We start from the raw sequence: 23234 nt of genomic DNA, 5'->3' as shown, positions 1-23234 counted from the left end.
TACTGCCCCTATGTACAAGAATATAACTACTATAATACTGCCCCCTATGTACAGGAATATAACTACTATAATACTGGCCCCTATGTACAAGAATATAACTACTATAATACTGCCACCTATGTACAAGAATATAACTACTATAATACTGCCCCTATGTACAAGAATATAACTACTATAATACTGCCCCTATGTACAAGAATATAACTACTATAATACTGCCCCCTATGTACAGGAATATAACTACTATAATACTGGCCCCTATGTACAAGAATATAACTACTATAATACTGCCTCCTATGTACAGGAATATAACTACTATAATACTGCCCCTTATTTACAAGAATATGAAGAATAATTACTATAACAGTGAAATAAGCAATGCCATTGATCTCTCTGTGTACACATGAGTTGGGGAGATCTTCTATAACTTACATGTGCTAGGCGATCAAACCTTGCAAAGAGTTCATTCAACATTCGGACTAGTTCTTGTGCTGATAAGGTGGTGGACAAGTTGGTGAATCCCTTCACATCTGCAAAAAGAATGCTGCAATGAAAGGAGAAAATGTATGAACATCAGTTGCTTTGTGCTGCTCGTGTGACATTGATACAACATTCGTCTTTAATATGAAAAGAAAAAAAGATCCCCAATTAATGTCAATCTGTGATTTGTTCCTCTACATTTTATTCACTGAAGAAATGGACCTAGTAAGGTAAAAGGAAACCTGTCAGCAGGTGTGTTTGGCAGTGTTTGGTATTGTCCCTAGAGAGATGTCTAATATGAACTTTGTGTATGTTGTTAGTAGCAACAGGACTGTGATATATGACTTGAACTGGGGCATGTCCTTACACTGTTGTGCTCTTAGCTCTCTACACTGAGCTACTTCACAGCCTCTCCTCACTGCTTTAGTATTTAAAAAGAACACTGTTATATCTTTAACTAAATGCAGAAGCTGTTTATCATAGAATCATAGTGCATAAGGCTGGAAAAAGACGCAAGTCCATCAAGTCCAACCTTTAAGAAGTTTAGCCAATAAATGCAAAAAGAACAGTGAGGAGAAGCTACAATCCTGGAATATGGATCTATATTTTACTGTCCTGCTGCTACTAACAACATACAGAAAGATATGATTACACATCTCATCAGAGACAGTGGGGGTCATTTACTAATGCGTTTTTCACGACGTGTTACCCGAATATTTCCGATTTGCGCCGATTGTACCTGAATTGCCCCGGGATTTTGGTGCACACGATCGGATTGTGGCGCATCGGCGCTGGCATGCGCGCGACGGAAATCGGGGGGCGTGGGCGAACGAAAACCCGACGTATTCGGAAAAACCGCTGCATTTTAAAAACCGGAAATGTGTCGCTTGGGAAGTCCTTACCTTCACCTGGTCCAGCTCGGTGTATTCCGGTGCGTTCAGATGATTTTCAGCGCAGCAGCGCCACCTGGTGGACTGCGGAGGAACTACCTTCATAAATCCCGTCCGGACCCGAATCCTGTGCAGAGAACGCACCGCTGGATCGCGAATGGGCCGGGTGAGTAAATGTGCCCCAATATTTAACAATATTTGCAGAGAACACAGATCACAGCAGTGTGAGGACACACCCCCAGTGCAATTGGAGAAGCTACAATCCTAGAATATAAATCCCTATTTCACAGTCCTGCTTCTACTAACAGCTCACAAAAAGTTTTCCATAAGTCTCCGGGGCCAATGCCGGATGCTGGCAGCAGTTTTAAGGCTGACACTTGATGACAGTCTCCCTTTGAAAAGACTTTCATGGATTGGTTCCCATCTAGAATTTATTTTTGGATTAGAATATAAAGTTCCAGAGCAGAGAAGTGTCAGGTAAATAATAAGGAGGTAAAATCTATCACACGCCATCTATTATTTGGTCTTATTTGTGTCCTTGCATTTACAAGCGGAACACAGATTCTTGCGAATGGAGATGACGTAAATCGAACATGTGGGGAACGCAATATACGCTGCGGCACCATAACCGTGCAGTGTAGCCGGGCATTTATCATTTGTCTGCGTCAGACTGTAAAAACATGTATAGCACAGGATTCTAATATCATACAGAAGACCCCCTATATGAAGTGCTTGTCCTAACTTTATAACCCCTTTAAATCACACATTTTCAGATATGAACTGATCCAATAACTGTCAGCAGTGACGTCATCAGGACTGAATTGGGGGCAATGGATATAACATTTAATATGTGTCCCAGGCTATAGGACCTGTTGTGGTAGCCACTGGCCACAGATCTAATTGGAGAGATGGGGCATAAATGTACATAGCACTTTCCCTAGACGTCTATAAGGGTTTTTGGAAAACGAAGGGTAAGGAAAGAAAAGTTTCCCATCCTGCATATTGTATTTCCTACCATTGCCTTTAAGACTCTGTACACCTTAAAAGTCTTGCAAAGGAGAGATATTATCCTACGGGAGTTATAGAGTTATAGGGGTAATGTATAATGTGCATCTAAAATTGAACCTTAGATTATGATAATTGTTAAATTAATCAGAAACCCGGCCAATGCACAGGCCTCCAACCCCCTACCCCAACGCCCCCATCCCCCAGCCTGACCCGGGAATGGGAGCCTAATTATATGTACGGTATATTCTGAGGTCCATATTAACTGCCACTAAAAAAGTACAGAATTTCAGGCAGCATTTAGAATTTAAGGCAGCCCCGAATTATTTTTTATCTTTCTATTTTTTTTTCTAAACCTTTCTAATCCTTAATAGCAAACATTGTGGAGGTTGTGGTTTTGGGACTGTTCTTGTTGGGCTTTCCATGAGTAATGACTGCAATACCACACACAACCTATAGACAGTTGTGGCAGTGTTTATGTCATCAAATCTCATTAATCGGCAACCCCTAAAATTGTTCAAAGGGTTGGCCCTGGGATGAGACCAAATTGCACGGTATTTCACCTATGACGAGATGGTAAATAAATGGTGTCCTGCCATAAAGGCAAATGAACTAACATGTGCTTTCTCAAAAAATTTGTAAGGGGTGGATGTAGCCATTAGAATTAAAACTTTAGCAGTTGTCCTTGAGGCCTAGTGATTGAGGAGGGCCTAAGGCTGCACCACTTCTAAGAAAACTTGTATGATGTATTAAAAATGGCAAAAAAACAGGAGTTATTTAACAGATTTTGCCCCAGAAGCTTCAAATTAGTCCTCTGAGTGACTTTATTTTCTAAAATCATCAATTCCAAGCAAGATTTCAGGAGACACTACAGGATGGCACATTGTTGTCCATAGTGACCAATCAGAGCACGGCTCACATGTCTTAAACTGCTCTGGAGAAACAAAAGCTGTGCTGTGATTGGTTGCTATGGATAACAAAGCCCGGGCCTACTACCTCATCAAAGCCTTAAAGCCTTATGTAATAGATTATACAAATTCAGTTTCCCCCTGAAGAGTTAATAAAATGTGCGGCATTAATATGTAAAAATAGACTTGTTATTTCATGTTTCTTTCCAATAACCACAAGAAGAAAGAGACACAATCCTTTTCCAGCCCCATCTGTTTCGGCAGCAGCCAGGAGGACATAAAAATAGTCTGTTTTCAAAAAGAACGGATTTAACAGGAAAAAAAATCAAGAAGATTATCCACAACATATATAATACTGATAATACAGCTTATGGGGTGGCTTTCAAAGCAATCCTCCCCTATAGATCCTCACAGGAGGCCACAATCCTGCCTGGCAAAGCTGTCCTATGCAATTAACCACAGGCTGGCGTCAGCGAGATAGCAGAGCCCAAGTTGTCACCGAGTTCAGTGTGTTCTCAGTCCATTTACAGAGATATCTTAAAGGGGTTTTACATAATAAACACTTACCAATATACAATTTACATATTATAAATCTGGGATCTGTAAGGGTAGTTTCCCATTGTGTGGGTGCGCTCAGCTTCCATTGCGCATCCGTTGTGTTTTGTCTCTGTTTTGCTTCCGTTTTTTAACTTTCCATCAGTAAAAAAAAAATTGAAGGTTTAACTTTGATTTCAAAACATCACCCCTGGTTTCTCTGCCTCATCGGTGAAAAAAAAAAAGGGATTTCATCAGGTTTTTTTGCGCACCCATAGACTTCTATGGGCTTCTGTGATGTACAAAAAAATAGAACACGTTTCATAATTTTTTTTCCACAGACATTGGATGAGTGGAAAAAAAAAGCCAATGTGAAAACACCTGTTGAAAACAATGGCTTTGTGAGGCTTCCGTGGAACTCACTGAACCACGGATATGAAACACAACATCAGTGCGAAGCCCTAAGAGGTCTCGAATAATTAAGGATGGATATAATTCCTTTATTTATATAGCGCACACAGATTCCGCAGCGTTGCACAGAACTTCCCAAATCAGTCCCTGTCCCCAATGGTTTTGGAGTGTGGGAGGCAACCGGAGGACCCAGAGGAAACCCACGCAAACACGGAGAGAACATACAAATTCTTTGCAGATGTTGACAAAGTTTTTCAATCAGGTGCTCTGCTGCTCCATACAATTCTATAGGAGCTGTAGAAGCAGCCTAGTGCTCTAAATTAAGCTCTAAGCTTTTTTCTTAAAGGGGTTGAACAGCTGTCCAGAGTGATGGTATTTACAGGCGAGGCGCTGTTCTAGAGGGAGCAGCTATGATTTTTTTTTCACATTTCAGGGGATAGGGGTAACATCCTTATTGGCAGATGTCCAGCCACTAGGAATTCCCTCTGATCATGAGAATGGGGGCCCCCTTAATCTGGAGTTTAGCATGCCCCCCACAATCCATTGATTTTTTTTATAACTGAGCAATGTACTAGGCATGGATTTATAGTCTTTATTTAATTGATTCTGATACAGTATCCCTTGCAATCTGCTAGCTTAGACTCCTCCTGGGAGGGGATCTGAGGATTTCCTGCCATAGGCCACACCTCCGAGGGGCATTTCAAATGAAATATTGTTAAATCTTTTAGACTTCATCTTCTCTGAACAAAATGCAGCAGTCAAACAGTGAGGCAATACCCCTCCCCTCCTATCTGTGGGGATTTGACAAGCCATTCAAAACCACTGTGGCTTTATGCTGTAAATCTGCTAAAGCCGAGCCGTATTTAAAGGGCTTCCCTTACCTGACATTTTCATAGCGATGGATATAAATCTTGTGAAACTGATGCTGCAGATGCTCGTCTTCTACATTGGTCATGTCGTTGATCATTTCAAGTACAACAAATCGAGGTAATACAGAGAGGACAAGCCTTTCCTGCAAAATAAAAAGAACAAAAATATCAAGATCAGACCCAACCAATCGATTTGGGTTCAGTCAGTTCAATCAATTATCTATTCCTTCTATAGTAAAAATGTCTTAAATGCAGGCAACAAAAAATAAACCAAAAACAGAATATTGACTTTGTAACATGTAAACATTTTGGAATTCTTGATAGAATACAAATTTTAAAATCATAGATGTTGGATCCTACAGTTCAATAGATGAGAGGTTATCCTTATCTTTTCTGGTTCTGTCTCTTAAATATGAAGATAATCCAAAATCTTTATAATCCTGCGCTGATCTGAAGAAATACCACAGAACTAGAAATTACAATGGCTTTCTGTACAGCTGCCTGACTGTCTGCATGAATATCTACTTATGATGAGAGTCACTTTTCTATCCCATTGGCTATGGCATCTTGAGAAGTAAATGTTAAAACCCTTCATGCTAAATAGATCATAAATAAATAATTTTGGTATTGAAAGGGAACCTCTCACCACCACTTACTCTATTATACTATCAGTCCCCACGGGTAGGGTATAAAATCATATTCCCTGTGTTATGGGAAATCTCATCCGTTTCCCTATAGCATAATCACCTCCGAAGGAAAAAAAAGTCATTTTTCGCCTGAAATGAGTCAATTTTAGAGGCTGCAGATGGAGTTTTATTCCAGATGCTGCTCTCTTGGGCTCTTTAGCAGCTAGAAACAAACTGCTGGTGTCATTGTAAGATTGAAACTTCACCTTTCAAAACAAAATCCTACATACCCCAAAATACCGGCTGTTTATGACACAGTCAGAATCTTTATCTGCAGCTCACAATCCCAACCTTTAAAGGCCTTTATCTTTATTTTAATAGTTCATAGAACTGGACACTGCACAGTACCACTTCTCTTGTTCTCTATATAGTGACAGTGCACAGTACCACTTCTCTTCTTCTCTATATAGTGACACTGCCCAGTACCACTTCTCTTGTCCTCTATATAGTGACACTGCCCAGTACCACTTCTCTTGTTCTCTATATAGTGACAGTGCACAGTACCCCTTCTCTTGTTCTCTATATAGTGACAGTGCACAGTACCACTTCTCTTGTTCTCTATATAGTGACAGTGCACAGTACCACTTCTCTTCTTCTCTATATAGTGACGCTGCACAGTACCACTTCTCTTGTTCTCTATATAGTGACAGTGCACAGTACCACTTCTCTTGTTCTCTACATAGTGACACTGCACAGTACCACTTCTCTTGTTCTCTATATAGTGACAGTGCACAGTATCACTTCTCTTGTTCTCTATATAGTGACAGTGCACAGTATCACTTCTCTTGTTCTCTATATAGTGACACTGCACAGTACCACTTCTCTTCTTCTCTATATAGTGACACTGCACAGTACCACTTCTCTTGTTCTCTATATAGTGACAGTGCACAGTACCACTTCTCTTGTTCTCTATATAGTGACACTACACAGTACCACTTCTCTTCTTCTCTATATAGTGACACTGCACAGCACCACTTCTCTTCTTCTCTATATAGTGACACTGCACAGTACCACTTCTCTTCTTCTCTATATAGTGACACTGCACAGTACCACTTCTTTTGTTCTCTATATAGTGACAGTGCACAGTACCACTTCTTTTGTTCTCTATATAGTGACAGTGCACAGTACCACTTCTCTTGTTCTCTATATAGTGACACTGCACAGTACCACTTCTCTTGTTCTCTATATAGTGACACTGCACAGTACCATTTCTCTTGTTCTCTATATAGTGACAGTGCACAGTACCACTTCTCTTGTTCTCTATATAGTGACACTGCACAGTACCACTTCTCTTGTTCTCTATATAGTGACACTGCACAGTACTACTTCTCTTGTTCTCTATATAGTGACAGTGCACAGTACCCCTTCTCTTGTTCTCTATATAGTGACAGTGCACAGTACTACTTCTCTTGTTCTCTATATAGTGACAGTGCACAGTACTACTTCTCTTCTTCTCTATATAGTGACACTGCCCAGTACCACTTCTCCTGTTCTCTATATAGTGACAGTGCACAGTACCACTTCTCTTGTTCTCTATATAGTGACAGTGCACAGTACCACTTCTCTTGTTCTCTATATAGTGACAGTGCACAGTACTACTTCTCTTGTTCTCTATATAGTGACAGTGCACAGTACCACTTCTCTTGTTCTCTATATAGTGACAGTGCACAGTACTACTTCTCTTGTTCTCTATATAGTGACAGTGCACAGTACTACTTCTCTTCTTCTCTATATAGTGACACTGCCCAGTACCACTTCTCCTGTTCTCTATATAGTGACAGTGCACAGTACCACTTCTCCTGTTCTCTATATAGTGACAGTGCACAGTACTACTTCTCTTGTTCTCTATATAGTGACAGTGCACAGTACTACTTCTCTTCTTCTCTATATAGTGACACTGCCCAGTACTACTTCTCTTCTTCTCTATATAGTGACACTGCCCAGTACCACTTCTCTTGTCCTCTATATAGTGACACTGCCCAGTACCACTTCTCTTGTTCTCTATATAGTGACAGTGCACAGTACCACTTCTCTTGTTCTCTATATAGTGACAGTGCACAGTACCACTTCTCTTGTTCTCTATATAGTGACACTGCACAGTACCACTTCTCTTGTTCTCTATATAGTGACAGTGCACAGTACCACTTCTCTTGTTCTCTATATAGTGACAGTGCACAGTACCACTTCTCTTGTTCTCTATATACTGACACTGTACCGCAGGACTTTTTTCACTTTGGACGCCCATCCGTGCACAATTACTATAGTCTGGCACATATTATAGTGTAATAGCGTCTCTAGGTAAGTTCTAAGGGTGCACGTGGCAGTATAGACACAGTGGGGCAGATTTATCAAGCAGTCTGAAAGTCAGAATATTTCCAGTTGCCCATGGCAACCAATCACAGCTCAGCTTTCATTTCACCAGTGCTCATGAATATTTTAAAGGGGAGCTGTGATTGGTTGCCATGGGCAATTGGAAATATTCTGACTTTCAGACTGCTTGTTAAATCTGCCCCAGTATATTTTAATTCTGTACAGATTTTTGGGGACCAAATTTTGACCTTTACCATACGGCACCACGATTTCATTAAAAACCACTCACTATTTGTCTTTTCTGAAATTTACGAGGTCAATTTTCCCAAATCTACAGATGTGTGGGGCTGTAGAGGAGCACAAAGCCTCGGAATAACTCATCATGGCAGAGCTTTGTGCTCCACTACAGTCATTCAGCCATTCAATTAAAGGCAATGGAATGAGCTCCTTTATATTTCCTGTGGGGGGGATGCATGACCCTTGACGTTCCCGCAGTAAATTACTAAAGTGAGTAGCATCCCATTTATACTCTGCGATGGGAATAACGTCACAGCCGTGCAGGGAGATGGCAGGATAATAGGCTCCTGTGACGATCGTAAAAATAACCTGTTTCACTGCGGTTTCCCATTGCAGCAGGAGGCCATTATATTGTGATATTTGTGACATTATCCTTAATGCGGGAGGCATCACCTTACATTTATTCTTAAATTACGCTCACTAGGAGAACCGGCCTAACATCACACAGAAATGTAACAAAATGTATTAATTAAATGTTTTTGGAAAAACAATTAAGTTTTGCAAAATGTAAAAAGTTGTCATTTACTGTGATGTAAGTTGTAAATCCAATGAATGTCATGTGTCATCCAACGCTGTGCAAATAGTTTGATACTTGGGAATGATAGAAATTTTTGGTTCCGAGGCTTTGATAACAATACACAGCGAGCTGCGATGTCCTGTGTGTCCTGACACCTTTCTATCATAGCCAGCAGTGGTCAGGGGTCAGCATGGGTGCCCTGACCCCTTTGTGACTACACCCCCCCCCATACACAGCGAGCTGCCATGTCCTGTGTGTCCTGACACCTTTCTATCATAGCCAGCAGTGGTCAGGGGTCAGCATGGGTGCCCTGACCCCTCTGTGACTACACCCCCCATACACAGCGAGCTGCCATGTCCTGTGTGTCCTGACACCTTTCTATCATAGCCAGCAGTGGTCAGGGGTCAGCATGGGTGCCCTGACCCCTCTGTGACTACACCCCCCCCCCATACACAGCGAGCTGCCATGTCCTGTGTGTCCTGACACCTTTCTATCATAGCCAGCAGTGGTCAGGGGTCAGCATGGGTGCCCTGACCCCTCTGTGACTACACCCCCCATACACAGCGAGCTGCCATGTCCTGTGTGTCCTGACACCTTTCTATCATAGCCAGCAGGGGTCAGGGGTCAGCATGGGTGCTCTGACCCCTCTGTGACTACACCCCCCATACACAGCGTGCTGCCATGTCCTGTGTGTCCTGACACCTTTCTATCATAGCCAGTAGTAGTCAGGGGTCAGCATGGGTGCTCTGACCCCTCTGTGACTACACCCCCCATACACAGCGAGCTGCCATGTCCTGTGTGTCCTGACACCTTTGTATCATAGCCAGCAGAGGTCAGGGGTCAGCATGGGTGCTCTGGCCCCTCTGTGACTACAAGCCCCATACACAGCGAGCTGCCATGTCCTGTGTGTCCTGACACCTTTCTATCATAGCAAGCAGTGGTCAGGGGTCAGCATGGGTGCTCTGACCCCTCTGTGACTACAACCCCCATACACAGCGAGCTGCCATGTCCTGTGTGTCCTGACACCTCTCTATCATAGCCAGCAGTGGTCAGGGGTCAGCATGGGCGCTCTGACCCCCTCTGTGACTACATCCCCCATACACAGCGAGCTGCCATGTCCTGTGTATCCTGACACCTTTCTATCATAGCCAGCAGTGGTCAGGGGTCAGCATGGGCACTCTGACCCCTCTGTGACTACACCGCCCATACACAGCGAGCTGCCATGTCCTGTGTGTCCTGACACCTCTCTATCATAGCCAGCAGGAGTCAGGGGTCAGCATGGGCGCTCTGACCTCTCTGTGACTACACCCCCCATACACAGGGAGCTGCCATGTCCTGTGTGTCCTGACACCTTTCTATCATAGCCAGCAGTGGTCAGGGGTCAGCATGGGTGCTCTGACCCCTCTGTGACTACATCCCCCATACACAGCGAGCTGCCATGTCCTGTGTGTCCTGACACCTTTCTATCATAGCCAGCAGTGGTCAGGGGTCAGCATGGGTGCTCTGACCCCTCTGTGACTACATCCCCCATACACAGCGAGCTGCCATGTCCTGTGTGTCCTGACACCTTTCTATCATAGCAAGCAGTGGTCAGGGGTCAGCATGGGTGCTCTGACCCCTCTGTGACTACACCCCCCATACACAGCGAGCTGCCATGTCCTGTGTGTCCTGACACCTTTCTATCATAGCCAGCAGTGGTCAGGGGTCAGCATGGGCGCTCTGACCCCTCTGTGACTACACCCCCATACACAGCGAGCTGCCATGTCCTGTGTGTCCTGATACCTTTCTATCATAGCCAGCAGTGGTCAGGGGTCAGCATGGGTGCTCTGACCTCTCTGTGACTACACCCCCATACACAGCGAGCTGCCATGTCCTGTATGTCCTGACACCTTTCTATTATAGCCAGCAGTGGTCAGGGGTCAGCATGGGTGCTCTGAACCCTCTGTGACTACACCCACCATACACAGCGAGATGCCATGTCCTGTGTGTCCTGACACCTTTATATCATAGCCAGCAGTGGTCAGGGGTCAGCATGGGTGCTCTGACCCCTCTGTGACTACACCCACCATACACAGCGAGCTGCCATGTCCTGTGTGTCCTGACACCTTTCTATCATAGCCAGCAGTGGTCAGGGGTCAGCATGGGTGCTCTGACCCCTCTGTGACTACACCCCCCATACACAGCGAGCTGCCATGTCCTGTGTGTCCTGACACCTTTCTATCATAGCCAGCAGTGGTCAGGGGTCAGCATGGGCGCTCTGACCCCTTTGTGACTACACCCCCCATACACAGCGAGCTGCCATGTCCTGTGTGTCCTGACACCTTTCTATCATAGCCAGCAGGGGTCAGGGGTCAGCATGGGTGCTCTGACCCCTCTGTGTCTACACCCCCCATACACAGCGAGCTGCCATGTCCTGTGTGTCCTGACACCTTTCTATCATAGCCAGCCGTGGTCAGGGGTCAGCATGGGTGCTCTGACCCCTCTGTGACTACACCCCCCCATACACAGCGAGCTGCCATGTCCTGTGTGTCCTGACACCTTTCTATCATAGCCAGCAGTGGTCAGGGGTCAGCATGGGTGCTCTGACCCCTCTGTGACTACATCCCCCATACACAGCGAGCTGCCATGTCCCGTGTGTCCTGACACCTTTCTATCATAGCCAGCAGTGGTCAGGGGTCAGCATGGGTGCTCTGACCCCTCTGTGACTACACCCCCATACACAGCGAGCTGCCATGTCCTGTGTGTCCTGACACCTTTCTATCATAGCCAGCAGTGGTCAGGGGTCAGCATGGGCGCTCTGACCCCTCTGTGACTACACCCCCATACACAGCGAGCTGCCATGTCCTGTGTGTCCTGACACCTTTCTATCATAGCAAGCAGTGGTCAGGGGTCAGCATGGGTGCTCTGACCCCTCTGTGACTACACCCCCCATACACAGCGAGCTGCCATGTCCTGTGTGTCCTGACACCTTTCTATCATAGCCAGCAGTGGTCAGGGGTCAGCATGGGCGCTCTGACCCCTCTGTGACTACACCCCCATACACAGCGAGCTGCCATGTCCTGTGTGTCCTGATACCTTTCTATCATAGCCAGCAGTGGTCAGGGGTCAGCATGGGCGCTCTGACCCCTCTGTGTCTACACCCCCCATACACAGCGAGCTGCCATGTTTTGTGTGTCCTGATACCTTTCTATCATAGCCAGCAGTGGTCAGGGGTCAGCATGGGCGCTCTGACCCCTCTGTGACTACACCCCCCATACACAGCGAGCTGCCATGTCCTGTGTGTCCTGACACCTCTCTATCATAGCCAGCAGTGGTCAGAGGTCAGCATGGGTGCTCTGACCTCTCTGTGACTACACCCCCATACACAGCGAGCTGCCATGTCCTGTATGTCCTAACACCTTTCTATCATAGCCAGCAGTGGTCAGGGGTCAGCATGGGTGCTCTGAACCCTCTGTGACTACACCCACCATACACAGCGAGATGCCATGTCCTGTGTGTCCTGACACCTTTCTATCATAGCCAGCAGTGGTCAGGGGTCAGCATGGGTGCTCTGACCCCTCTGTGACTACACCCACCATACACAGCGAGCTGCCATGTCCTGTGTGTCCTGACACCTTTCTATCATAGCCAGCAGTGGTCAGGGGTCAGCATGGGTGCTCTGACCCCTCTGTGACTACACCCCCCATACACAGCGAGCTGCCATGTCCTGTGTGTCCTGACACCTTTCTATCATAGCCAGCAGTGGTCAGGGGTCAGCATGGGCGCTCTGACCCCTTTGTGACTACACCCCCCATACACAGCGAGCTGCCATGTCCTGTGTGTCCTGACACCTTTCTATCATAGCCAGCAGGGGTCAGGGGTCAGCATGGGTGCTCTGACCCCTCTGTGTCTACACCCCCCATACACAGCGAGCTGCCATGTCCTGTGTGTCCTGACACCTTTCTATCATAGCCAGCCGTGGTCAGGGGTCAGCATGGGTGCTCTGACCCCTCTGTGTCTACACCCCCCATACACAGCGAGCTGCCATGTCCTGTGTGTCCTGACACCTTTCTATCATAGCCAGCAGTGGTCAGGGGTCAGCATGGGTGCTCTGACCCCTCTGTGACTACACCCCCCATACACAGCGAGCTGCCATGTCCTGTGTGTCCTGACACCTTTCTATCATAGCCAGCAGTGGTCAGGGGTCAGCATGGGCGCTCTGACCCCTCTGTGACTACACCCCCATACACAGCGAGCGGCCATGTCCTGTGTGTCCTGATACCTTTCTATCATAGCCAGCAGTGGTCAGGGGTCAGCATGGGCGCTCTGACCCCTTTGTGTCTACACCCCCCATACACAGCGAGCTGCCATGTCCTGTGTGTCCTGACACCTCTCTATAATAGCCAGCAGTGGTCAGAGGTCAGCATGGGTGCTCTGACCTCTCTGTGACTACACCCCCATACACAGCGAGCTGCCATGTCCTGTGTGTCCTGACACCTTTCTATCATAGCCAGCAGTGGTCAGGGGTCAGCATGGGTGCTCTGAACCCTCTGTGACTACACCCACCATACACAGCGAGCTGCCATGTCCTGTGTGTCCTGACACCTTTCTATCATAGCCAGCAGTGGTCAGGGGTCAGCATGGGCGCTCTGACCCCTCTGTGACTACACCCACCATACACAGCGAGCTGCCATGTCCTGTGTGTCCTGACACCTTTCTATCATAGCCAGCAGTGGTCAGGGGTCAGCATGGGTGCTCTGACCCCTCTGTGTCTACACCCCCCATACACAGCGAGCTGCCATGTCCTGTGTGTCCTGACACCTTTCTATCATAGCCAGCAGTGGTCAGGGGTCAGCATGGGCGCTCTGACCCCTCTGTGACTACACCCACCATACACAGCGAGCTGCCATGTCCTGTGTGTCCTGACACCTTTCTATCATAGCCAGCAGGGGTCAGCATGGGTGCTCTGACCCCTCTGTGTCTACACCCCCCATACACAGCGAGCTGCCATGTCCTGTGTCCTGACACCTTTCTATCATAGCCAGCAGTGGTCAGGGGTCAGCATGGGTGCTCTGACCCCTCTGTGTCTACACCCCCCATACACAGCGAGCTGCCATGTCCTGTGTGTCCTGACACCTTTCTATCATAGCCAGCAGTGGTCAGGGGTCAGCATGGGTGCTCTGACCCCTCTGTGACTACACCCCCCATACACAGCGAGCTGCCATGTCCTGTGTGTCCTGACACCTTTCTATCATAGCCAGCAGTGGTCAGGGGTCAGCATGGGTGCTCTGACCCCTCTGTGACTACACCCACCATACACAGCGAGCTGCCATGTCCTGTGTGTCCTGACACCTTTCTATCATAGCCAGCAGTGGTCAGGGGTCAGCATGGGTGCTCTGACCCCTCTGTGACTACACCCCCCATACACAGCGAGCTGCCATGTCCTGTGTGTCCTGACACCTTTCTATCATAGCCAGCAGTGGTCAGGGGTCAGCATGGGCGCTCTGACCCCTTTGTGACTACACCCCCCATACACAGCGAGCTGCCATGTCCTGTGTGTCCTGACACCTTTCTATCATAGCCAGCAGGGGTCAGGGGTCAGCATGGGTGCTCTGACCCCTCTGTGTCTACACCCCCCATACACAGCGAGCTGCCATGTCCTGTGTGTCCTGACACCTTTCTATCATAGCCAGCCGTGGTCAGGGGTCAGCATGGGTGCTCTGACCCCTCTGTGACTACACCCCCCCATACACAGCGAGCTGCCATGTCCTGTGTGTCCTGACACCTTTCTATCATAGCCAGCAGTGGTCAGGGGTCAGCATGGGTGCTCTGACCCCTCTGTGACTACATCCCCCATACACAGCGAGCTGCCATGTCCCGTGTGTCCTGACACCTTTCTATCATAGCCAGCAGTGGTCAGGGGTCAGCATGGGTGCTCTGACCCCTCTGTGACTACACCCCCATACACAGCGAGCTGCCATGTCCTGTGTGTCCTGACACCTTTCTATCATAGCCAGCAGTGGTCAGGGGTCAGCATGGGCGCTCTGACCCCTCTGTGACTACACCCCCATACACAGCGAGCTGCCATGTCCTGTGTGTCCTGACACCTTTCTATCATAGCAAGCAGTGGTCAGGGGTCAGCATGGGTGCTCTGACCCCTCTGTGACTACACCCCCCATACACAGCGAGCTGCCATGTCCTGTGTGTCCTGACACCTTTCTATCATAGCCAGCAGTGGTCAGGGGTCAGCATGGGCGCTCTGACCCCTCTGTGACTACACCCCCATACACAGCGAGCTGCCATGTCCTGTGTGTCCTGATACCTTTCTATCATAGCCAGCAGTGGTCAGGGGTCAGCATGGGCGCTCTGACCCCTCTGTGTCTACACCCCCCATACACAGCGAGCTGCCATGTTTTGTGTGTCCTGATACCTTTCTATCATAGCCAGCAGTGGTCAGGGGTCAGCATGGGCGCTCTGACCCCTCTGTGACTACACCCCCCATACACAGCGAGCTGCCATGTCCTGTGTGTCCTGACACCTCTCTATCATAGCCAGCAGTGGTCAGAGGTCAGCATGGGTGCTCTGACCTCTCTGTGACTACACCCCCATACACAGCGAGCTGCCATGTCCTGTATGTCCTAACACCTTTCTATCATAGCCAGCAGTGGTCAGGGGTCAGCATGGGTGCTCTGAACCCTCTGTGACTACACCCACCATACACAGCGAGATGCCATGTCCTGTGTGTCCTGACACCTTTCTATCATAGCCAGCAGTGGTCAGGGGTCAGCATGGGTGCTCTGACCCCTCTGTGACTACACCCACCATACACAGCGAGCTGCCATGTCCTGTGTGTCCTGACACCTTTCTATCATAGCCAGCAGTGGTCAGGGGTCAGCATGGGTGCTCTGACCCCTCTGTGACTACACCCCCCATACACAGCGAGCTGCCATGTCCTGTGTGTCCTGACACCTTTCTATCATAGCCAGCAGTGGTCAGGGGTCAGCATGGGCGCTCTGACCCCTTTGTGACTACACCCCCCATACACAGCGAGCTGCCATGTCCTGTGTGTCCTGACACCTTTCTATCATAGCCAGCAGGGGTCAGGGGTCAGCATGGGTGCTCTGACCCCTCTGTGTCTACACCCCCCATACACAGCGAGCTGCCATGTCCTGTGTGTCCTGACACCTTTCTATCATAGCCAGCCGTGGTCAGGGGTCAGCATGGGTGCTCTGACCCCTCTGTGTCTACACCCCCCATACACAGCGAGCTGCCATGTCCTGTGTGTCCTGACACCTTTCTATCATAGCCAGCAGTGGTCAGGGGTCAGCATGGGTGCTCTGACCCCTCTGTGACTACACCCCCCATACACAGCGAGCTGCCATGTCCTGTGTGTCCTGACACCTTTCTATCATAGCCAGCAGTGGTCAGGGGTCAGCATGGGCGCTCTGACCCCTCTGTGACTACACCCCCATACACAGCGAGCGGCCATGTCCTGTGTGTCCTGATACCTTTCTATCATAGCCAGCAGTGGTCAGGGGTCAGCATGGGCGCTCTGACCCCTTTGTGTCTACACCCCCCATACACAGCGAGCTGCCATGTCCTGTGTGTCCTGACACCTCTCTATAATAGCCAGCAGTGGTCAGAGGTCAGCATGGGTGCTCTGACCTCTCTGTGACTACACCCCCATACACAGCGAGCTGCCATGTCCTGTGTGTCCTGACACCTTTCTATCATAGCCAGCAGTGGTCAGGGGTCAGCATGGGTGCTCTGAACCCTCTGTGACTACACCCACCATACACAGCGAGCTGCCATGTCCTGTGTGTCCTGACACCTTTCTATCATAGCCAGCAGTGGTCAGGGGTCAGCATGGGCGCTCTGACCCCTCTGTGACTACACCCACCATACACAGCGAGCTGCCATGTCCTGTGTGTCCTGACACCTTTCTATCATAGCCAGCAGTGGTCAGGGGTCAGCATGGGTGCTCTGACCCCTCTGTGTCTACACCCCCCATACACAGCGAGCTGCCATGTCCTGTGTGTCCTGACACCTTTCTATCATAGCCAGCAGTGGTCAGGGGTCAGCATGGGCGCTCTGACCCCTCTGTGACTACACCCACCATACACAGCGAGCTGCCATGTCCTGTGTGTCCTGACACCTTTCTATCATAGCCAGCAGGGGTCAGCATGGGTGCTCTGACCCCTCTGTGTCTACACCCCCCATACACAGCGAGCTGCCATGTCCTGTGTCCTGACACCTTTCTATCATAGCCAGCAGTGGTCAGGGGTCAGCATGGGTGCTCTGACCCCTCTGTGTCTACACCCCCCATACACAGCGAGCTGCCATGTCCTGTGTGTCCTGACACCTTTCTATCATAGCCAGCAGTGGTCAGGGGTCAGCATGGGTGCTCTGACCCCTCTGTGACTACACCCCCCATACACAGCGAGCTGCCATGTCCTGTGTGTCCTGACACCTTTCTATCATAGCCAGCAGTGGTCAGGGGTCAGCATGGGCGCTCTGACCCCTCTGTGTCTACACCCCCCATACACAGCGAGCTGCCATGTCCTGTGTGTCCTGACACCTTTCTATCATAGCCAGCAGTGGTCAGGGGTCAGCATGGGCGCTCTGACCCCTCTGTGACTACACCCCCCCATACACAGCGAGCTGCCATGTCCTGTGTGTCCTGACACCTTTCTATCATAGCCAGCAGTGGTCAGGGGTCAGCATGGGTGCTCTGACCCCTCTGTGACTACACCCCCCATACACAGGGAGCTGCCATGTCCTGTGTGTCCTGACACCTTTCTATCATAGCCAGCAGTGGTCAGGGGTCAGCATGGGCGCTCTGACCCCTCTGTGACTACACCCCCCATACACAATGAGCTACCATGTCCTGTGTGTCCTGACACCTTTCTATCATAGCCAGCAGTGGTCAGGGGTCAGCATAGGCGCTCTGACCGCTGGCTCTTCTGGCTTTCAAAGAGTAAATAATCCAACCTGGACAGACCTTACCTGATTATATTCTTATCTAGGATGGTTGAAATATGTCAGCCTGTCCCCCACCTTCTAAAGTAATCTGAAAACCCACCTGTTCAGGATTCCCTACAATACACAATAACCGCTCTGCTCTGTTCCCTCACCTCGTGTCTCTCCACCTCCCCTATAGATTGTGAGCCCTCGCAGGCAGGGTCCTCCTCCCACTTGTCTCCTGATCTCTGTAGTCTTGTATTTGTACTAGCATTTGCTCTTAATGTAATGTATGTGAACCTCTCAATGATTGTACAGCACCATGGAAGTAATGCTGCTCTATAAATAAATAATATGAATAAGAAGCTAAGTCTTGTAGACGTCCTTTATTGTGACAGGTTACCCATGTTTCTGACTTTTCTGGTTACTGACCTCCCGTAGGGATTTTATTGTTAATCCCTATCCACTGGTTAGCCTGTATACTAAAGCACCACATACTCTGAATGTCCAGATCCCTCTATAAAGGTTAAAGGGTGAAAACCAGTTCAAACACTTGGACAATGTCCTAAAAGGGAACCTGTCAGTTAAACTAACCCAGAAAAACTAAACATGTATTTGAAAACTGCTATTACACAGCAGGACAACTATCCCTATATTGTTCCTCACCATACCTGAAAAGTTCCAGAGTACTCTGCTACACCATCCATGCATATTCATGTTTATCTATCTCATCTGTACCTCCAGCTTCCTGATTGACAAGGTGGGTGCTTTTTATTCATCCGCATGCCACTAAGCTCAACCACCTCTTTCCAACTTCCCTCATGAATGTTGGCTGTATGTAACTCGTTGAAGAGAAGTCCCTCCTCCCTCAGGAATTCTCTATAGTGGGTCACAAAGCCAACGTCTCCCTCATTCCCGAGGGAAGGTTGAATGATGTAGCAAAGTTAAGTCACACTCAGCTGAAGAGGAAGCGCACCTCTTGTCAATCAGGAAGCTATAGGTGCGGCTGAGTTAGAACAACATGTATATGCATTAATGGTGAGATTGTATAGTTAGTGCGGTTAAGTTTAACTGACAGGTTCCCTTTAAGTGGCGCCAAGCCAAACCACTTTAAGTTGAGACTGTAAAAACAGGTTAACTTCTGCCGGAAGGAGTCACTTAGGGGGCTCTATAGTTGTATCCAAATCCCCTTCATGATGTCCATATGAACAGAGGGGCATTCTCTTATCTCACTGGGATATAACCTAATGTCACGTTCCATATTCCGTTTTGTATGTCTACAGTCAGGACGTGATGGCGGTGAAGGTCACCTCTACTACTATGCAGATTATTCCGATGCCAGGTTCTCCATCACCCACGGACTATCGGACCTGACAGATGCTTGTGATCCGGGCACCTGCACCCGCTATGCCACCAGTTCTTCCCATGGCTGCGCACACAACTCCTGGGAATCCGTGATTGATATGGACGCTCTCCTCTCATCCCGTCTTATTTTGGCTGCATTCCTGCGCACGTTCTATAAATGCCATCACCATGGCAATCCCTGGAGACGGGTCTCCATAGAAACACCTGTAATCTGGAGGGGGCTTGCAGGGGCACACAACACTCTCTTGTTGGCTCCGCACTTCTCACAAGACAACAAATTGTATCAGCTTTGAAATTAAGTAACAACGAAAAATCAGGTGACTTCAAACTTGGCAACAAAGTGTCATTTCTGTGGATGAAGCTTCCCCCGAAACCAAAACGCAGAGAAGTCATAGACCGGCCATACAACCCAGAGACCACGGACCTACAACACAAGTCCGGTCACTACGGAACTTTATTTATTTTGTATCATGACAGGTTTAGCAACTTTCCTGTAGACTCTAAGTCAGTGAGGGGAACCTTCTAGAGAGCGAGTGCCCAAACTACAACAAAAACCCACTTATTTATTTCAAAGTGCCAATGGCAACCTAAAGGGATATTCTCGTTTGGGCATTTACATTCAATTTCATTATTCTGCTATACATAAACATTTCTTCAATTGGATGTTATTTAAAAAAAAAAATTACCGGTGTGAAAATAATTTCTCATAAATGCAGTCATTTGGTCCCTTAGAAACAAGACTGTGTCCTTGGATACGACCACCTCTGCTGGAGGGATTGCACAAAGATACAAAAAGTTTTTCTTTATGAAATTTCCGGGAGTTGCTACATATCCTACAGCCGTCCTGTGGTTATGATTGAAGAATTCAGTGCAGGACTCTATAGCACATGTCTGGCCACCGCTGCCAGAGTGTGGGGTGGTCGTATCTAAGGAAGATATCTCGTTTCTAAGGGACAATATGGCTACATTTATGAGAAATAATTTCCACACAGGAATTTTTTTTAAATAACATCCAATTGAAGAAATGTTTACATATGGAAAATGAATTAAATTAAATGTGAATTCCGAGATGGGAATAGTCCTTTAAGCTTTAACTTATTGCTGAGATTTAACTTATTGCTTACTGCTTTGTCAAAGCTTTCAACCGAATTGGCATCCTGAGGACATCAATACAGAAGAAAGGGGAGAAATTCTGATTATTATTGTAGCTTCCCTCCGTGTATAATCCAGCCCTGTCCACATCTGCTCACTCCTCCAGCAGTCCCAGGCAGTCAAGGCTGTGTTGTCCTGTGTGGCCTGAGACTACAGGAGGAGGCCATGGGTCCTGTCTAAAGAACTCTATGCTGAGGACCTGGGTGCCCACAGAGAGGGTTCTTAGTGCCACCTCTTGCACCCGTGTCATAGTTTCGCCACCACTGCTCTATGTTATTAATATAACTACTTCCAAGATATATTACTTTGAGTGAAAATAGATAGATGTTGTTTTTATAGGAGTCAGTATTATAGCAGTTATATTCCTGTACATAGGGGGCAGTATTATATTAGTTATATTCTTGTACATAGGGGGCAGTATTATAGTAGTTATATTCTTGTACATAGGGGGCAGTATTATAGTAGTTATATTCCTGTACATAGGGGGCAGTATTATATTAGTTATATTCTTGTACATAGGGGGCAGTATTATAGTAGTTATATTCCTGTACATAGGAGGCAGTATTATAGTAGTTATATTCTTGTACATAGGGGGCAGTATTATAGTAGTTATATTCCTGTACATAGGGGGCAGTATTATAGTAGTTATATTCCTGTACATAGGAGGCAGTATTATAGTAGTTATATTCCTGTACATAGGAGGCAGTATTATAGTAGTTATATTCTTGTACATAGGGGGCAGTATTATAGTAGTTATATTCTTGTACATAGGGGGCAGTATTATAGTAGTTATATTCCTGTACATAGGAGGCAGTATTATAGTAGTTATATTCTTGTACATAGGGGGCAGTATTATAGTAGTTATATTCTTGTATATAGGAGGCAGTATTATAGTAGTTATATTCTTGTACATAGGGGGCAGTATTATAGTAGTTATATTCTTGTACATAGGGGGCAGTATTATAGTAGTTATATTCTTGTACATAGGGGGCAGTATTATAGTAGTTATATTCTTGTACATAGGAGTCAGTATTATAGTAGTTATATTCTTGTACATAGGAGTCAGTATTATAGTAGTTATATTCTTGTACATAGGAGTCAGTATTATAGTAGTTATATTCTTGTACATAGGGGGCAGTATTATAGTAGTTATATTCTTGTACATAGGGGGCAGTATTATAGTAGTTATATTCTTGTACATAGGGGGCAGTATTATAGTAGTTATATTCCTGTACATAGGGGGCAGTATTATAGTAGTTATATTCTTGTACATAGGGAGGAGTATTATAGTAGTTATATTCCTGTATATAGGGGGAAGTATTATAGTAGTTATATTCTTGTACATAGGGGGCAGTATTATAGTAATTATATTCTTGTACATAAGGGGCAGTATTATAGTAGTTATATTCTTGTACATAGGGGGCAGTATTATAGTAGTTATATTCTTGTACATAGGGGGCAGTATTATAGTAGTTATATTCCTGTACATAGGGGGCAGTATTATAGTAGTTATATTCTTGTACATAGGGAGGAGTATTATAGTAGTTATATTCATGTATATAGGGGGAAGTATTATAGTAGTTATATTCTTGTACATATAGGGCAGTATTATAGTAGTTATATTCTTGTACATAGGGGGCAGTATTATAGTAGTTATATTCTTGTACATAAGGGGCAGTATTATAGTAGTTATATTCTTGTACATAGGGGCAGTATTATAGTAGTTATATTCTTGTACATAAGGGGCAGTATTATAGTAGTTATATTCTTGTACATGGGGGTGCAGTATTATAGTAGTTATATTCTTGTACATAGGAGGCAGTATTATAGTAGTTATATTCTTGTACATAGGGGGCAGTATTATAGTAGTTATATTCTTGTACATAGGGGCAGTATTATAGTAGTTATATTCTTGTACATAGGGGGCAGTATTATAGTAGTTATATTCCTGTACATAGGGAGCAGTATTATAGTAGTTATATTCTTGTACATAGGGGGCAGTATTGTAGTAGTTACATTCTTGTACATAGGGAGCAGTATTATAGTAGTTATATTCCTGTACATAGGGGGCAGTATTATAGTAGTTATATTCTTGTACATAGGGGGCAGTATTATAGTAGTTATATTCCTGTACATAGGGGGAAGTATTATAGTAGTTATATTCTTGTACATAGGGGGCAGTATTATAGTAGTTATATTCCTGTACATAGGAGCAGTATTATAGTAGTTATATTCCTGTACATAGGGGGCAGTATTACAGTAGTTATATTCCTGTACATAGGGGGCAGTATTATAGTAGTTATATTCTTGTACATAGGGGGCAGTATTATAGTAGTTATATTCTTGTACATAGGGGGCAGTATTATAGTAGTTATATTCTTGTACATAGGGGGCAGTATTATAGTAGTTATATTCTTGTACATAGGGGCAGTATTATAGCAGTTATATTCTTGTACATAGGGGGAAGTATTACAGTAGTTATATTCTTGTACATAGGGGGCAGTATTATAGTAGTTATATTCTTGTATATAGGGGGCAGTATTGTAGTAGTTACATTCTTGTACATAGGGGGCAGTATTATAGTAGTTAAATTCCTGTACATAGGGGGCAGTATTATAGTAGTTATATTCTTGTACATGGGGGTGCAGTATTATAGTAGTTATATTCTTGAACATAGGAGGCAGTATTATAGTAGTTATATTCTTGTACAAAGGGGGCAGTATTATAGTAGTTATATTCTTGTACATAGGGGCAGTATTATAGTAGTTATATTCTTGTACATAGGGGGCAGTATTATAGTAGTTATATTCCTGTACATAGGGGGCAGTATTATAGTAGTTATATTCTTGTACATAGGGGGCAGTATTATA

At 46.3% G+C, this 23234-nt stretch overlaps 1 protein-coding gene across 2 annotated transcripts in view; it reads right to left on the bottom strand.

Moving 5' to 3' along the window:
- ADCY8 (adenylate cyclase 8) overlaps positions 1–23234 on the bottom strand; it is a 181246-nt gene that overhangs the window by 92999 nt on the left and 65013 nt on the right. For both annotated transcript variants that reach the window (XM_072151178.1, XM_072151176.1), the window contains exons 3-4: positions 5110–5240; positions 433–544 (exon numbers count right to left, since the gene is read on the bottom strand). In XM_072151178.1, the coding sequence (XP_072007279.1) occupies positions 433–544; positions 5110–5240 (243 nt within the window). The remainder of the gene's footprint in view (positions 1–432; positions 545–5109; positions 5241–23234) is intronic.

The sequence above is a fragment of the Engystomops pustulosus genome, chromosome 5 (genome assembly GCF_040894005.1).
Source record: "Engystomops pustulosus chromosome 5, aEngPut4.maternal, whole genome shotgun sequence".
Lineage (NCBI taxonomy): Eukaryota > Metazoa > Chordata > Amphibia > Anura > Leptodactylidae > Engystomops > Engystomops pustulosus.
Note: the sequence above shows the minus strand (reverse complement) of the source record. Positions and strands in the feature narration are given on the sequence as shown.